The sequence below is a fragment of the Ornithodoros turicata genome, chromosome 1 (assembly GCF_037126465.1).
Source record: "Ornithodoros turicata isolate Travis chromosome 1, ASM3712646v1, whole genome shotgun sequence".
Lineage (NCBI taxonomy): Eukaryota > Metazoa > Arthropoda > Arachnida > Ixodida > Argasidae > Ornithodoros > Ornithodoros turicata.
This window is the reverse complement of record NC_088201.1, coordinates 42,634,671-42,653,198: the sequence shown is the minus strand read 5'-3', so window position 1 is coordinate 42,653,198 and position 18,528 is coordinate 42,634,671. Positions and strand designations below refer to the sequence as shown.

The 18,528-nt window shown below is 46.8% G+C and overlaps 1 protein-coding gene across 1 annotated transcript; it reads right to left on the bottom strand.

The window, feature by feature from the left end:
* Window positions 1–10,366: 10,366 nt before the first annotated feature.
* LOC135387965 (neprilysin-3-like) lies at window positions 10,367–12,430 on the bottom strand. The gene has a single exon (XM_064617248.1). The coding sequence runs from the start codon at window positions 12,428–12,430 to the stop codon at window positions 10,367–10,369; it is 2,064 nt and encodes a 687-aa protein (XP_064473318.1).
* Between the last annotated feature and the right edge of the window lie 6,098 nt (window positions 12,431–18,528).

Genomic DNA, 18,528 nt, shown 5'->3' with positions numbered 1-18,528 from the left:
TTCAGAACCCCGAACAGCTGAGTAGCAGTCGAGAGCGGAGTAGCAGACAACATTTCTCTAGGGCAATCAGCGAGCGTTCTCCTTATAGCGTCAGCGCGAGGTTCCAGGCAGATCACAAGCTGGTACCGCTCTTCACCACCGTTGCGCACGGTCTCTTTTTGCGGCGTATTTTAAATTCAATTTCTGCGATAATTATGGCTCTGTGGTGTGAGTTACTTTGCATGGTGGCCCGCTTAACAGTTTTATATGAAGAAAACAGGGTGTTAAAAATGACTTCTGTGCTACTTTAAATAAACTTTCTGGACACGTCAGAGCAAACACCCTGTATACAGCGTTTCCGCAAAGCATACCCATACAATGGCGAACCCGTATGCCCTCAGCCGAGAGAACAGGTATGCGTGTCGCACACGATCAAATGCCTTGGATTGATCGAAGGACGCCACCACCACAGGGGCTGGCCACTGACAATTTTACTGACAATGATGTGTGAGGCAACAGAAGTGTTGGTATTGCAAACCGTAGCATGGGACAAGCGCAATGCTTACTCACATCACGCTTCGAAAGTAGTAGGGAGCTCCCCGGCGAAGTCATTTAGCTAGGATCTTTTGTTTTCGCAAATTTATAAGACGACATGCATCAGGGTCGTCTAGACGTGTCTTCGCACTGAAGCACAATATCACGTGTGAGTATTGTCATCAAGCAGGCGAACTGCCTATGGAGGTTGTCCCCTTTGCACTGACACTAACTGCACGTTACAATCCCAGAAGTTAGATAACGACACTCTCTGTAGAAGAGTTTGCTTTTCGCACTGGCAATACCTCCATCACGTGTATATTGACATGAAGCAGGAGAGCTACCTATAGAGGTAGTCCCCTTTGGACACGCATACGCTCACATGCTCACTCACATCACGCTTCAAAAGTAGTAGGGCCCTCCCCGGCGAAGTCTTTTAGCTAGGCGCTTTTGTTTTCGCAAATTTATAAGACGACAAGCATCAGGGTCGTCTAGACGTGTCTTCGCACTGAAACACAATATCACGTTAATGCTTTGTATTGCCAACTGTAGGTATAGGTCCACAGTATAAAACGGACGCCTATCCTGTGGTCTGGTCCACAGAATATCCACTACGTAGTTTTAACACATTGGAAGCGTTCCACGGAGACAAAACAAAAAGCTTTCCAATCCAAGACTAGCAACGTGATGTCAGCAACTGCATAGGGTGCGTTCCAAAACAAACCTTCGAGTCGAGTAGGTCACATGACCGAGTTGTACCATGTGACCACAGAGTACGCGCCCAGTCGAGTAGCTTTGGGAACGCATGCGGGATTCCGACCGAGTTAAGATGGAGGCCGGTGTCATCACCGCTCTCATCTCGCGCGCGTCAGACTTATTTTAGAGACGACGATAACGACGACTGGAAATGTATTGTGAGCTGTCTACAGGAGTCACCATGCCCCGTCGCCGTCGGACATAGTTGAACTCTGTCTTGTCGGCCCAGTGGGCATTTGGCTTTTTGAGCACTTTGTGTATGCAGTTACTTACTGTACAGTTACATTCAGAGATTGCTTGTCTGGTAGTATCTCTTCCAAGACACTGCAGAATTATTCTCAAGCCCCTCTATTGGAGAATGAAAGGGAAAAGCAGCTGACATTGTCGTGATTTATTCGTTAATTGTTTGTGGGAGTTTTCATGTACCATTATAGCTACCCCAAATGCATGAAGTGGATACATCCCGTTGCATTTGGTAGTCAAAAGAAATAAAAAAGAAAAATGGTGACATCATGACGACAGAAGATGAAAAATACAAAAGGTGGAAGCTGCTGGTTGGAATCCTGGAACTGAGGTAGGTGCGGGCGTACGTGGTTAGGGTCACGGAAATGTCCGCGACGTCGGAGTCGAATGTAAGCTGAACGGCTGAAACAAAACACGTAATCAGAGCGCGATGAAGTGGTTCTGATAGTACACGTATCGCGAAGCACGCAAAAGCCTCCTGTTTCATTCACCTTGAAGGAAGCCTGAGCTTGGGCGAAAGGACCAGAAATTCGTGACAGAGTTCTGTCGTGTTGTCCCTTCCTTCCACAGCTCATAATTTATCCAAGTTCCACCCGGGCATTTATCCACCAGCTAGCCTGCGCCTATGGTACTGTTAGGGACACTTCTAACTTTCTACTCGTTTCCGTGGCCTCGCTCCGATAAGCGTCACGCTAGCGGCCAAGCTCGCAAACAAAAGTGGACTCGTCAGGGGGTGGCCGGGTGCCGACAAGCTATCGCATTGCCGCACGAAGGCGTTGGAAGGACCGATTAAAAAACAATAAAGTAAAACGTAACAAGAGAAAGCAGACGCGATAACAAACCGCGATCTTTTTGCTCCTTACAAAACAGGGCACGGCACGTGACAACCCAGATTAAGATAGTGATATAATTCCCTCTCACACCGTCTGCTTTCCTTTTGTTACGTTCTTTTTCTTTTTTTTTTACACGTTCCTTCCAAGGCCTTCGTGCGACAATGCGATACCTCGTCGGCACCCGGCCACCTCCGGAGGAGTCCGCTTTTTGTTTGCGACCTTGCCCGCTAGCGTGGCGCTTATCGGAGAGATACCACGGAAACGAGTAGAAAGTTAGAAGTGCCCCTGACAGTACATATTTCATCTGAAACCTATTCACACGAACGTACCGACAAACTACCTTACAACTGTGAAGGCAAAGGAAGAAAAGTAATGTTCCATTTAAAACCCCATTTCCGACACACGCACACAAAAGTAATAATAATAATAATGCTGTCAGTAATAGCCCTTGCTCCTAATACAGTTTTGAACGTTTCACATAGAACTCTGCCTTTACAAGGACCACGTGGCTACAAGGCAGTGAAACAAATAAACATTGCAGGGCAGCTGTTAGTGAACATATGCTAAATAGATAATGGAAAAGTGTCGTACATGTAGACAAAATAGACGCACCAGCGAGACTCACTTTGTCCTGGGAAATGTATCCGGCTCACGTGTCTTGGGCTTTCGCTTGGCCCTCAGAAACCATGCCGCACAATCCGCATCGGAAGAGTGTTGCCATTTCAGTGTCCACTTTAGTATTGATAACCCGTCGTGGAGGTCGAGGCTTTTCGACAACCGCACGTTCAGCTGATTTCGATACCGCGCTTTCGCGGAAAAGAGCAGACAACAAGAGCATGACGTCATTACTCGAGCGAACCTTCCCTGACCGGCCTTCCGAGGAGAGTTGAATCGAGTGAACTCTCTGGCTACTCTACCTTGTTTTGGAACGCGGGTAGTGACGTCATCGAGTTACTCGACCCGGTTTTGGAACGGCGCTTCGGGTAGAGAGCTACTTCCGAGTTGACTCGAGTAGGTTTTGGAACGCACCCATAGACGACCCTCTGTTTACAAACATGTGACGTCACCAGAATACCGGTTCGAGGTTATATTTTGCTGTGGTGGGCAAGAAGCGGGAAAAACGCGTCTGTTGACAGGTTGATAAAGAATCTGATGGTCCCCACCAGCATGCTTTGCGCGGAGGCGTTCCGTAATCAATTACGTAGGTCCTCGGGAATCAGTTGCTTGGCTTCCCCTTTTTACCGAACTGTTATCGTAAAAGATGTTCCTATCTGATAAATTTCTCTCAATCCTTCTAAACCTGAACAGGCGCCGCGATAATTGAGCAAACCACAATGTGCAGCGTGACGCCACGTCAGATGCGGATTCTAGGTGTAGAGGCCAATGCGGCATTAAGCGATGATGTCTTTAATAACCTTGAAGGAGAGATGGGATGTGGTCTATAGCTAATTGTACATGATGGAAGGAAGAGACGTACGAAGAGACGCTGTTGTCCTAGCTATGTACGTCCCTTCCTTGCTTCTGAGTTCCCTTCCAGTAGTTAATTTAAAAAAAAAACTGTACTCTTTGATGCACTGCCATACGCGTACCAAAATTCGACAGAATTGCAGCAGACTAAGGGCGGTCCTTGTGCTGTGACCGTACACGATTCGGTGTAAAGAGACCGCGATTCCACCTTTCGTGGTAAAGACAGTAGCTCCCAGTACCCCTCCTTGGTCTCTCCCAAGCCCGACGTCTATCCGTCCGTCCGTCTGTCTGTGCGTGTGTTTTCCAGAGACTGATTGCTGTCACCTCTAGTGTGTAACGAAGTAAAGCACTAATCACATCTATTCACAGTACGTGCTTCAAACACCATACAGAACTGGGTTAGAGAGACTGCCTCACCATGTGGTAGGATATTTCAAATGTTTGACTCGTGTTCCACTGACCTCCGTTTCACCCTTGAGCTACCCAATGACAACGCCATACAGTTTTAGACTTTTCTAACTTTCTGTGAGGACGGGCACATCTGCATGAAGTACGCTCCACGAACCAAGAAGAGCGTTGTACCCTATGAGTTGTCGCCCTGAAGATTTGACCAACGCGTTGGAAAAAAGCTGTTTCCATTTCATGCACTCGAGGATGCCTGTACCGCTGTTAACTACTGTAGCGGAGTCTATGGCCACAAAAATGAAAAAGAAGGGAGGTTGTGACACTTGTTTCTGGCTGTTTCAGCCAGAAACAAGTGTCACAACCATCGGGCATAAACAACAAGTTGTAATAGTCATGCCTTATATCCACAGGATCTCTCACAATCTAAAGAAAGTCGCAGCGAAGAACAACGTAAAACTTGTTTGGCTTGTTGGGCCCCCTGTAAACTTGCGTCCCGCTCTCGGTGGCTCAGCCTGCCGCCTGGTGATCCCAAGATCGCGGGTTGAAACTCGACCGAGGACAGTGGCAACTTGGTGGAAGGGTACAAGTTGCGCGCCGTCTTTCGCGAAGGACGTTAAATGTTGTGTGCCATGTGTCGAGATTTCGGTGCACGTTAAAGATCCTCCAGGTGGGCATAATTAATCCACAAACCCGACCACAGTGGTGTCGCTCATGACAACAGTTGTCTCGTGACGTAAAGCCACGAATTATAAACTTGCGACATGCAGGCGTGTCTCTGGTAAAGTGACCAACGGTGACCAACGGTGTGTGGGCAAGTGACACTTGCACCACAAAACATGCAAACTTCACAGTGCTCAACGAGCGTTGTGTACTGTATACCTATAACCTGAGGCAAATTCTATGTTGGTCAGACCGGACGCTGTGTGAACGATAGGCTTCGAGAGCACAGCGGATTGGTCCCCACGGGCTCAGGGGTTCACCTGCCCGTGATCTGTAAAAAATGTGAGTGTACACCTAGGTTCTCTGAAGTAACGATGTTAGGAAAAGGAAACCCCGAACGAGAACTACGTGAAGCATATTACATTAAGAGGCTTGGGTCAGATATGTGTACTTAGCGAACCTTCCCTAAACTTAACCGTAAGGAGTCCTTTGTGTTGGTTCGGGCTAGTTAGGCACATGTTTACTCTGATTCCTCCAGTCGTTTGTAGTGGCATGCACATGCGCAGCGCCTTCTGTTGAAGTTTTTCTTTCAAACAAACGTCAGTTGCAGGTTCAGCGCCGCCCACTCTAGTGCACATGTCCTTCCGCTGGTTCTATACTCAAGTAACTATGTACCAAATATCCCAACGAGCCCCCGTACTGCTAGTAATATATGGTCATCGTTCTTTCAATTACCCTCTTGCTTTATCTCTGAATGAAGTTGTGCACACAACTGTAGTTGTCCTTTGATGGGCGTCGACGTGGTTTGTTGCCATTGGCGAAAGTTTATGAGGCCGCAGCAAAAGCGAGGAACGAACGACAGTGGGACATGAAGTTTATTCGTGCTTCTATGGCGCCGTGGCGGCGCTTGCGGCGCTCCAAGTCTCAAGCAGTGACGGGGAGTAAGTAACTGAGGTACTAACCGCACAGGTACTACTTTGAGTGTATTTGTGGGCACGTGCGCTACACTTCATGTGCATTTCAAGCAGTGTTTTTTTTTTTTAGTACGTTTGCCCGGTACTTCCCTGTCGAGTACTCAAGTACCCGACTAATAATGCGAAGAATGTGAAAAATATCAGCCCATAAGTATTTTCATATGAAGCGCATGTTACGTGAGTCTTGCGGAAGATATGTATTGATGATTGACAGGTGGTAATGATAATAATAATTTGAAGTAATTTACGCGGCAGGTGGTAACCGTTGATAAGTCACTACAATCAGTATATTTCATAGAAAACGGAAGTAAAGCTTGTTCGAGGGCTGAATGCCGGAAATATGCACACGCGCAATGAACAGCGAACAATAGGTGACCGCTACTTTCTAAGAGTCATGGGGGAAAGGCCGACTTCAGTGCCTACGCTAGCAGACTACGCACGCTATGGGTGCTGGAGGTGGATGTGCCTGGCTCTAGAAACATCTTTAGAAAGCGGTAAAGTGCGACTGTCAGAACCTGACTAATAGACTGTGTTTTTCTGTGTGTCTACATAAATTAATTTACCGACGGTAAGTACGGACGTAATGTAACATTGAGTATAACGGCTGCAACAAGCAAACTTCAAGCGTGCGTCACGTGTGTAAGCAGCGATTTTCAGCTGCAGCTGAAAATAAAATAAAAAAATGTGTTAACATCAAAACGTCAAAAATTCGTTTTTGATGTTGTGGGTTTCATATTCTTCCATACATTCATATGGAAGAGAAGTACACAGCATTACCGTCGCTGTGCCAACACCTGGCATTGTAGTCCTGAAAGGAATATATAGTCAGCCCTTCACAACAGCGCAACAGCCACCCATACTGCTTCAGAAGAGACTGAGAAACCCATTTTAAACACGCATCGATCACAAAGCACCTTGCCTGGTCGTTGGAAAAGTCTTGTTCAATTCAAAATGTCAAAAATTCGTCTTTGATGTTGTGGGTTTCATATTCTTCCATACATTCATATGTAGGAGAAGTACGCAGCATTACCGTCGCTGTGCCAATACCTGCCATTGTAGTCCTGGAGGGAATAGTCAGCCCTTCACAACAGCCACCCATACTGCTTCAGAAGAGACTGAGGAACCAATTTTAAACACGCAGCGATCACAAAGCACCTTGCCTATCGGAACCTGTGAGGTGCTGGACGCGGAAGCGAGGACACTGACGTCATTTCCGCACGAAATTACCGGTGGCCTATTGACTGGGTTTTATCGCTTCTTTAGATTTTTCTTTTTTACGTTGTCAATCAATCAATCTTAGGGCGAATTCCGCTGCTCGATTTTGTGCAGCGCAGTGTAGTGTGCTGTAACGGAAGAACCAATAAAACGCAACGCACATCGCACTGAAACGACCCGTGTAACGTCCACACTCAAGCCATTTTTCTGCACTACAACGACCAGTGGAATTCGCTATTTCACTTTTCAGGATCTGCTTATAGCATGTGAGAAGGTGGCGGATAGGGCTATAGGTAAGGTGTCTTTAATGATAATACGAAGTAGATTTACACGTAAGGCAAGTCCGCCCACACTTGTGTGCCTACATACTACACATGCCGCAGGGTATAAGACTACGGATAATTTCGACCACCTGGGGTTCTTTAATGTGCGCCGGAAATCTCTGACACACGGTGCTCTCCTTCGCTTGTCTATCGATTTCTCTGAAAACAGTGCTCGTAGTTCATACTGTGTAACTGAACCTCAGCATTAGAATGCTGCATATGCTGGGTAGATGAATAACTTGGGACACTCGCACAGCTGATTGTTCGTACACGTGTAAATCTAAATTATCCCATCTGTCTCATTCATTGTTATATACCCATCACCCCGTTGTCCACTCAAAAGTAGCGCAATAGTAGCGCCGCTAGAAATCTGAAAAGGATGGTGTTGATGACGGTGGGAAGCTAGTGGGCAACGCTGCGAAAGTAACCCGATACCGCTATCAAATAAAAATAGCGCGAAGCCTTCCCGCTATTTTTCCCCTATACAGTACCCTCGCCCTTCAGGCATCTCGTTGTCCAAGTGCCATAGCACTTGTCGAGATTTTTGGTGTGCCCGTGCTTTACACGGGGTACAAGATGTACAATAAAATGCTTACAGAAAATGAAAATCGTAAAGCATGTGGGTTATTCACGTTGCTGAGCCAAGAAAAATCCAAGTATACAGAAAATTTGAGTATAAAAAAAAACTACATTAAGCACGATGATGATCTATTGAAAAGGTGGACTCCTGTACTCACCAACGTAAGGCCCACGAGTTCGCCAAGACTGCCGTTATGAATTGTTTACCAGCTCACGACGCGGTCATCTCGGACGGAATTATAATTGGGGGTTTTACGTCGCGAGACAACTGAGATATTGAGCGACGCCACAGCGGTCGGTCTGTGGATTGCTTTTGCCCACCCCAGGGTTCTTTAACGTGCAATGAAAGCTCATCACACGGCACCCCGTATTTAACGTCCCTCGCGGAAGACGGCGTGCCTAAGCAACTTGTACACTGCCACCAAGTTGCTGGCGTCCTCCGACGGAATTCAAATCTCCAATGGCATCCCTCATTAAAACCGCACGCGGAATCATAGTCATGCATGAACTCCATTACATCTTAAAACTAGGTCACCATAAGCTTCCATAGCCTTCGTACATACCTTTCAATGTCCTACGGCCCTGTCCCGCTGGCTTGTTGACGTGCACTGAGCATGTGTACTTACTCGCCTGCACAACGAGATAGTAATGGTAAGGTCACGTACTGCGTCAGAACCACGGTAAAGAGAGAGAAGAGCAGTCACTGCGGTGCGTAAGCTTTTATCAGATAACGAGAGAGATTTTTCTCAGGCACATGCATGTGCGCGGATGTCATGAATAAGATATGGTCTGAAAGAAACGGCATCGAAAGCATAAAATTCTTTTTTCAAATATCTGCAGACGTGTGTGTTTTAAGCTGAGGTGAACTAATGCGCAACCGGGAGTTAGGGCCCGTATCCGCATGCGGTACACATGTGCGGAAACCGGCTGCCGCTGGGCGGCAAGAAAGACTGCTTAGCCGTATGCTATCCACAATTGGGCTTTGTGCTTTGTATCCAAATGGGCGCCTGCGACATCTGGAGCGCGCATTAGCTACCCACCAGTAACAAGTTCGGGAGAATTCCTATCTATACATAACTGAGAATACATAACTATGCAACGTATAACAGTTACTATCCACAAGTGCTACTCACGACCTACTAGATTATAACGACCATGTCAGGCGCACCCCTTCTATGCGCCGCATTTTTGGAAGGTAGCGGTGGCACTTCTGATCGTCCCAGTTATTGCTTCCTCAACTTCTACAATACTTTGTACTTCAGCTTACCTTAGTATTTTTGTACAAGCGGTGGACGTTCCACAGATGTTTCATTCTGAGGTTGATTATCATCATCATTCTACGCGTTTTCATAGGGGCTATCGCTGTCGTCTGCTACGGTAGTCGTACACACGCTTCTCCGCGTTCAGAATTCAAATTTCCATCGTCCAATCGTGTTGTGCCGATCAGTAGCGCCCCTGGCGGATCGTGCGGACAGGCTCCTCATAGAGTTTTCTGATTGTGACGTGGTCGTTATAATCTAGTAGGTCGTGGTGCTACTATGCATGAATATTTTGTATATTTTGAATATTTTGTATAAGGCGAGTTTGGCCTCCACAGGTACAAAAGTCTATGTATGGTTTTCTCCTTTTTCCAAGGCATACCACGTTCCATTCATTATGAAGCATTTGAAGAAAAAGCTGTGTGGAGTGAAATTTTTTTCAAGAAAAAAGAAAACAAGGCGCTATAACGATTAAAAACGTTCATTACAGTGTCATGAGTCTACAAAATATGTATGATTCATTGAGCTCCCAAAATAATATTGTATTGCGCTTGATTAAGCGCCTAATTCGATCACATTCAGCGACTTGAAAACAACAGAACAGAATTGAAAATAATTTAGCCTCGCTAGAAATGCTTCAGATTCATTTGGCGCGGACATGTGCTACCGAAAATCCAACAGAAAACGCCTTCAATTATATACAGCCACTTGTACCTTTGTTTATCCTAGAGATACTTTCTGGTGTTTACGTCAGCTGCGTGTCATTTACCTCGATCAATGAGTAAGGTTCCAAGAACCAACGTAAAAAAGGAAGAAGAAAAACGCTGTCGCAAAGTCCGTTCAGCATCCGGTACCTCTTGTACCAATGTAAAATGTATCGGAGTTGCTGCTTGATTACGGGGAACAGGTAACGAATATGGTAGCCGTGCTATGTGGCTACACAACGGATATCACGAACGGAATCATAGTACACTTGTCAACGTTGGAAAAGTGAAACGTAAACTTCGTATTAAATGTTGCAGTTAAAAAGAACTGCTATTTTGATCATGCAAATTCCAATACTATTCATTGCAGTCACAGCACCGCTATGTAAAAGCACGAGAGACTTCAAATTCCCAGATACAGCTTGGTTGGCAGACTTAGATGAATTGGCAACGTGTCGCAAAGCTCATTTTGTTGCTGGATGTGCAGTTGAAAGTCTCTCCGAACAGTTTGGAGTTTCCCGCAGGTAGGTTACAACGCGTGCCAAACGGCGGCTTCTTCTCGTCCTCCCCGTAACCCATCTTGGACTTCCCACACATCGCGAAACAGCTGCTGATGAAGAACATTTCATCAGGAGTATAGCCAAGAAAGGATTCTCCCTTTTCGCTTAACGACTGATAGCCAAGGATTGCCTTTTCAAATCCTGTGTGGATTGCAAAGTTCTCCGCAATTGAGTTGTTGCCCAGTGTCGTGGTGTTTACAACAGCATTCATCTGTATTATGAGGCACTTCAACCTCTGTTTGAACTGAAAGCTTGAGATTGCGTCGTACCAATCCACCGTCATCCCAGCAGGGGTAAACCTACCAGCAAGGAAATTGAAAGCTCGACTTAGTTCGCGTCCGATGATACGTCCCAGGCTTCCGTACTGGGCAGAGAGCGGCATCGCCTCACTGATGAAGGGAGACTGCATAATCGAGCCAGGAATGTACATCACGTGCATCGCCGGCCAGTAGAAGGCATTTGCAGAAATGAAGTCTTGAGTTACGTCCTCTGGGGTAACCACCGTTCCCGATGCATTCAGCAATGTCTTTAACCTCTGCATCCACGAGTGGTTGGCCTCTAATAAATCTTCAATGAATGAGCGATCAAACTGTGGCAGGTATGAATAAAATTCCTCGATTGATTCTCGGGTGCTGAAACGGGCTGGCATTCCTTCAATATCTTCGATGGCGTTCACACGATCCACGGCAGTTTGGCGGGTCGCGGGAGTCATCAGCCAAGAAAGGTTCGCGAAGGAATCGGCCGTTGCTCCCCGTATCGTGCGGTAAATAACGCCAGTTTTATTCACCCTAGAAGGTTCTAAAATTTCGTCATACAAAATCTGAGCGAGCGCGAACGGAGCCATTCGGTTGATCGTAGAGAGGCAGCGGACGGTATAGTCGGGGTAAAATTTCGTGCGACCGGATTTGTCGCACGTTAGCACGTGCAAAGAGAAAGTATGCGCCAGAGATCGAACAAAATGCAAACCGTAGAAAAGCATCAAATCGTCCATCATCTTCTCAAACAACGGTACGATATATTGGAAGGTAGCCTCTGTATCGCCAAAGACGAGGATCTCATCGGTGTACGTGACATGAAGTCCGTTGGGAAGGAATTTATTCAGGCTCTGCATCCACTGCTCGGGAGTGATAGATGGCGTGTACACTTGGATGTCGGCGATTGGGGTATAATTGGCATAATAACTGGCATGAAACACCTTGTAGATTGCCCATATCGTATTTACCGTTATGACGATTTTCTCCACCATGGAATCTATGACGAGACGAGAAACCGAGACGAAAGATGTTATACAGCTTCGGATTTCATCTCTTTCATGAGTATAGTCTGACATGTCAATAGCAAAGAATCCTTGAGTCCGCATGAGAGCTAGAGAGTACTTGGTGTGTGTACGCAAATAAGGCAATAGCGTCAGTCCGAAGAGAAAATTGATATCATAGTCCAACGCAAATCCTACTGATACGTCGAGAAAGTTAAAGCCGCTTTGTTGTTTTAAGACAGGCCACTCAAAATTCAGAGTCTTGAAGAGTTTCTTGATTATGTCAATGTGATGTTCTCCTTTCGATTGCACGCGTATGCACGCCTGGTATGCTAGCGGTACTTTGTCGAATACCGAAGAGCTATGAACGCCCCGTGGCTTACTTAGGAGATCGAGGAGCAACAACTGATCCCTCCAGTCCAGCAATGCGGATTGGCTTGGCGCTTCCGGGTGTCTGAACGTAAAGCCATTACAGACGTGGTCGTAGAGGTCATCGCATGGGCTTATACTGCGGTCGAAGCTGTCTTCCATCTCCGTTTTGTAGTCATAACATGCAACAGGATGATAGCATCCCGGAAATTGCTGGTCAGCCCAGATGTCGACGTAATACAACAGAGCGCATAGTCCGGCGCCCAATCCAAATGCGATGATATCGAGTAGCACATACAAAAGCTTTACTGCCATGCGTATTGAAATGTAATGAAATCACATTCGAGGTCCGTGCACAACAAAAAAGATCCCAGAAGTCTGCATCATCCTCTTTTTCCTCTTTTAAGTGTAACGTTAACATTAGATTCATTGATAATCAATCTAAATCTACTGTAATCTACGTCTAAATCTACTCAAATTACCTTTAAAATGATTGTTATTACGGACCCTGTCCACAACGAAGTACATCATGCGCACAGTTAAGAAAAATAGATATTCTTCTACGTATCGTAGTTGGCGAGACACAGACCATTGTGCACTCACTCCTACGTGATGCTCTGACGTCAGAGGAGGGAGAGCTACGGCCTTACCCATTGGTTCTCCTAAGCATGTGACCCTCACCCTCCCGAACTGCCTCACTGACGCTTACAGTGATGTTGGAGCCGGATAGGTTTCGGTATTAGTAAATGCCCATTTTCTACGCATCTATTTGAATCTGGGCAACGGCTCTGCTGGATCCACATCTATCTAAATATTTGTCCTTTACATTTATCCGGCATAATTTGGGCCGTCACATCCCCTTTAAGTATTCAGCCTTAAAGAGATAGTATGTTTCCTAAGAAAATTGAAAAAAAAAAAAAAAAGAAAGCAGCTGGACGTGTGCAATAGACAATGAACAACTCTCCGCCAGACCTTTTCGCTCGAGATTGACCTATACTTTCCTAGTTTCCAGTGTTTTCCTGTGGGCAATGGCAGCACGGGCGGGCGCCGGGGGAGGAGCATATTACTGGAGGCTGCGATCGGCTCGTGTGACGTTTCGTGACGTTGCTTCAGGGCTGGTGATAGGAAGCCGCTTCTCGATGCCAGGGAAACGGGAACTCCCTCATGTCGTCAGACTGACGTCGCGCGCACGTCCTTCTCCGCGTGAAAGCCTGCTTGTGTGGATCTCGTTGCTTTCAGATGCCTACAATAAATCATACCGCTCGAGCTGCCGGAAACTACTGCACGGATTTGGGAAAGTTCGAAATACACTACCGTATGCAAAAGAAATCAACGAATCGGGGCTTGGAAAGCGAACTATCCCTTTAAACGAGCAGGGACGCGACATTTAATTTAGCTAGAAACCCTATTTAATTCGTCGAGCTGTCCACCAGCAGCCACCGTGCATATTTTTTATTGCGCGGTTGTATTGTCGCTGCATAATCAAGTTTATAAAAACTCTCGAAGAAAGCAGCCTCGGTCAGTCGGACGGCCCGATAGGGCTTGGTTCAGGGAGTGTGTCCCTCTGTCTCCTCCACCCTATGTATTTGTGTATACAATTTGTGAATAAAAATAAAATAAAATAAAATCAATCAATGAAGATCGTATTTTAAGCAAAATGCTTCTTTTTCTTTGCACTGTTATCGTGCCTACCTCACCTACAAACACGAAAAGACACTCCCCATGTTTAATGAGGAGTCTGTACTTTACGTTAAAAGCTTTCTTTCACTAACGAAGCACTTCGTATATACATAGGCATACACCAGCCAGAAGAAGCTGAACACGGAAGGTAACGAAGCATAGTTCAAGGGTAATGTTCAGGTAAGGTGCATCAGATGTCCGACAGCATCTATGTATGAGATCAGCCTTCGTTCGCCGACTTCAAGTTGTGTCTTCAGCAGCTAAAGCCAGGGGGGTTCAACCCCCCAAATCATACCTTTGCTACTGCAGTTGAGAAAGGGAAACAAGGGGAACACCTCCTCCCTCATGTAAGGTCCCCATAGAACCCCCCCCCCCCCCCAAGTATATTCATGGCTACCATTCTGGCTGAAGCATCGCCTGTTGCTTCTCGTTGTAACGTCGTTCAATTAAAGCTTCTCGTTAATCCACTGGGCTCTCTGAAGAGGATGGATCGTTTTAGACACGTTCACATCGCAACGCTAGGCCATCGCGTTAAACCTGTGGTGCCATCCCTCTGTATTAGAGAGTTTTAGTACATCGTACGCTATCGCCTTTCCGTACGTAAGGGATAGCGTTCGTGGTTCTGCGCACTGCGCAAATCTCTCTTTCTGTTATGGGCGTGCGTAGAACTACAACGCTATACCTTACGTACGCAAAGGCGATAGATGTACTAAAACTCTCTATTATTTGTCGTCCGTCTCCATTTCCGTCCCCATATGCCCTGTGTATTGTGGAACTTGCCTTTGCCTTTTATTGCACTCTGCGGAAATTGTGTAGCAACCGCATTTATAGCCGCTGCCTCATAGTAAAAAAAAATAAAATAAAATAAAAACAGTGCGGGGATGGAAGCGAAGTCTATTGGAAAAGGTTGCCCTGTCACACCAGTCTCAAGAGTCGCCCATAGGCGTGTTGCGTCTTGTCCGGACGGAAAGAGAGCGTATACGAGAGGATACAGCCCACAGCAGAGCCGGCGTGTACTTTGCGCCTCCTGGGGTGAGAAGTGGAAAATTTGCCCCTCCCCACCGCTGTTTTTTTGTCTTCTTTCTCTCTCCTGTTTTGCTAAAGCGGCTTCTCCCTGCCCGAAAGGTGTCCCTTTGGCGTACCTTCCTACGGGCCCAGGGGAGGGGGGAGTTGCCCCCTGCCCTCCCGTAGACGTCGGCACTGGCCCCCATGTATTCAGCATGGATGGTGTAGAGCTGATCGAACATGTTCGGGGGGCGGGCAACTTTGAATGTGCCATCTTGTATCGGCCGAGCACAGCTTCTGTAAGCTTCCAGGGAAAGGCGTGGGGAAAATCAGAAGAGAAAAAATCAATACTTAAAAGGTAGATCATCCTAGGGATGCTTTCTATCCACGCCACCCCTATATATCTCTAGCAGCGTGCCTCCAAATCTTTAGGATCAACCAATAATTTCTCTCCTAAGCATCACCGCCAGAGGCAGATCTAGAGGGGGGTCAAGATGTCCTGACCAATTTCTGGCCTCCTCCTGACCTGACCTCCTCAATTTCTGTCTACACGTCGTGTTTAATTGACCTAGATCGTGTATCTACCATGCTGGTCAAGGCTGGACCCCCCCTCTCAGAAAAATCCTGGATCCGCCCCTGGTCACCACTACAGAGCCGTGGAGGGGGGTCCTGATGTGTCCTTCATATCATAGTAGGGTTCGTAGACTGTCGAGCCACAGACGCGACTCTAATGCAGAACCGCATCACTCGATCCTTCTGAACACCTTGCTTTTTCCACCACACTGGATTGGAACTTTGTAAGGTGTCCTGGCTGAACACAGGAGCGGAGCCATTCCCTGCTGACGTCAACAAGTGGTAGTACGCCCACTTGTTGGCAATCCCATTTCGCCGAATGGGAGGCAACGCCACCTAGATACAGAAAGCCTGCTTATTGCCTCCTCTCCCTTCTTCGCTACGTGGACATGTGAAGTCGGGATTCGTCTGCTACTGCGATTTGCCGTTTTGTGAATTCAAGAACTCGCAAATGATTGTAGCTAACTTGGAACCTATAGACCTGAATGCGTAGACAAAAAGTGCAACAAGCCTTCCAGAAAATCAGGCTGGAGAAACAGTCTGATCTTCTGGAAGCCAAACTGTCCCACGGGACAGTTTTTTTTTTTTTTTTTTTTTTTTCAATGACTTCCCGTTTAGTACGCGGGGACATTCAGTCACTACTCGCAGACGACTGTGGTTCGTCTACATAGCTACGACCGCTGAAAGCACGTTCGTGATTGGCTACCGCCGTTGAAAACACGATCCTGATTGGCTGACTCTTAGTTGTTGCGTCACATCGACGAGTAAGCAGGCTTTCTGTATCTAGGTGGTGTTGATGGGAGGTACCCACCTCGCCCTCTTAATCCTAAAAATCGCATTATGCGAAATGGAACGTAACCCTGTCATTGACCTCCTCAAACGATTTGTCCAATCACCGTGGGATATCGTTTGAGGAAACCAATCCGAGGCCTCCCTGCATTGCCCGCCGTCTTGAGAAGGAGACGAAAAGCGTACATTGCGGTTTCTTTCGCTCATAAATCACGAAGGTCGCAACTGATGAATCTCGTTCCTTTTGTGTTGGTGTAACGGTAACAGCGTCTTTCATTGAGAAAGGAGGAATTTTTGCACTTTAGTGACCCTTTAAGAGTAGCTTCCACGTTTCCCATCAAGAAACTGCAGTTGGTTGGTTGATGGCGTTTACTTTCCCAGCTGACTGCCTACCGAAGCTGTATGTTGCTCAGGGAGAGAGTGCATCCTGGGCCGACCTCGTAGGGAACTACGCCGGCATTTCCCTGACAGCGTCAGATATTCCAGTCATTTATACCTAGACGTGATATGTACAGAACATACCGGCGTGAACACTCAACACCTGTGCATAGCGAAACAAGGAAAGATTGATGGATTGAGAAGTTAAAAAGGAGGAATGGAGAAATATGCGTGCAACATCTTAATGTTAAATTACGCTATCTATTATCCACGGTGGCAATCGTTAGTCATGCCTGAAGACTTTGCAGCGGCCATGGTTTCTCACGCAAGCAGATCGTTTGGTCGATTGAAAGACGCACGGTTTTTTTTAGCAGTGCGCCGGAAATACTCCTCAAGATTAGCATATACGCTCCACGCCCAATGAGTTTGATAATCACGCCTTTCGAGCGCCGCTCTCTGTTCACAGCAGCTGCCCACGCTATTCTATTTCATAACAGAGCATTGTACACAGTTTTTGTGGCAGGATCGGTATTATGGGTTCTCCTAGAATCAGTAGGAATAAAAAAATATCTACCTTACTCACATGTCGGAAATTCGGGTAGTTTTTTCCCTTCTATTTATTTTTTTTTTTTTGGGGGGGGGGGTTCAACGATTCATTAACTCTACAAGCAGTTCTTCGATTTCATGCGGCGTCTGTTGCTCGCCTTCTGTGGTATCAACTGGTGTCATCCCTTACGTGCACGATGTTTTCGGTGCACAGGAGAGACCGCGCTTAGGGTTGAGTTTGAGGGTTGTTTCACACGAACCTATTAGGGCGTGCCGTTCACAAATGCGCCCCCTCCCCCCTTCGCGGACCATGTGTCTATTCTGAGAAACTCGCTGGATGCCAGGCCCGTCTTTGATGAAAACACACGGCAGTGGCGTACCCAGAGGGGCCTACTAGAGTGGCGTACCCCCGAAATCCGTCCTTTGGTAGTGCATCATCTGGGAGAGGGAAAACGAGGGTAAAATCTCCTCCCTCATGTAAAGCTCCAGTAGTACCTTCCCGAAGTGTCTTTCTGGCTACGCTATATAGGGACTGTGCGACAAACTGGTGACGCCCGCGATCCGGTTTACATGCGAAGTGCGAGCGTCTTTTTTTTTTTTTTTTTTTGCCACACTGGAACTGCGCAAACACCTAAAAGAGCTCTTCACTAGGGACCAGATGTTTCATTTCTCGTGATTTCTATGCTCCCAATACCACCGAGGGCACTATAGACTCGCAGCGCATAGCGTTCGTGACGCGCGTTCGGCCATTGCATAAGGTGAGCACAACATGAACGAATATATATTTATTTTGCTCTAGTTGCGAGGAATCTGAATGAGGGACCTGCGAAATGATGGATGATCTACAGTTGCCTATTTCGTGACGGTGAAACGACGCTGGATACTGTATCACCGTCGATGCACCGACCAAACGGCAACTTTATTTGGACAGATAATAGGAAGTTTTAGCGAGTCATTCATGCCCCGAACAGCTTATGGGAAGCGAGACTTTTAGCAAATCGGGATCGTTCATCCCCAAATGTATTCCAGATGGATTTGAGCAACAACTGGATCGTGGTGGATTTTCTCGTCGTCTAACAAGACATATCGCAGTGTATACTTTCATACTTTCCCTTTGCGGAAGGCCGTAGTTGAGATGAATTACGTCAGTCACCGTGTTGTCAGCGTGCTCTCAAGCAGACACCGGCACAGTTGGGAGACTCGATCTCACGTTGATGAGGAGGCAGTTGTTAAACAGTAGTCGCAGGCGCGGCAATACGAGAGACAAGCAGTCGAGACGTGTCAACGTTGCCACAGAAGCCTTTAATGGCGCAGAGAAGAATGAACAGGGCACGCCACGCGAGACGCGATGGCACGCAGAAGCAATGCCGCACAAACACAAAAACAAAACCTAATGCCCCAAACAGCACACAACATATTGCGCATATCTAACACACACCCCT

Excerpts from the sequence above, each read along its gene's own strand:
- LOC135387965 (XM_064617248.1), bottom strand. The coding sequence starts at position 12,430 with ATGGCAGTAAAGCTTTTGTATGTGCTACTCGATATCATCGCATTTGGA.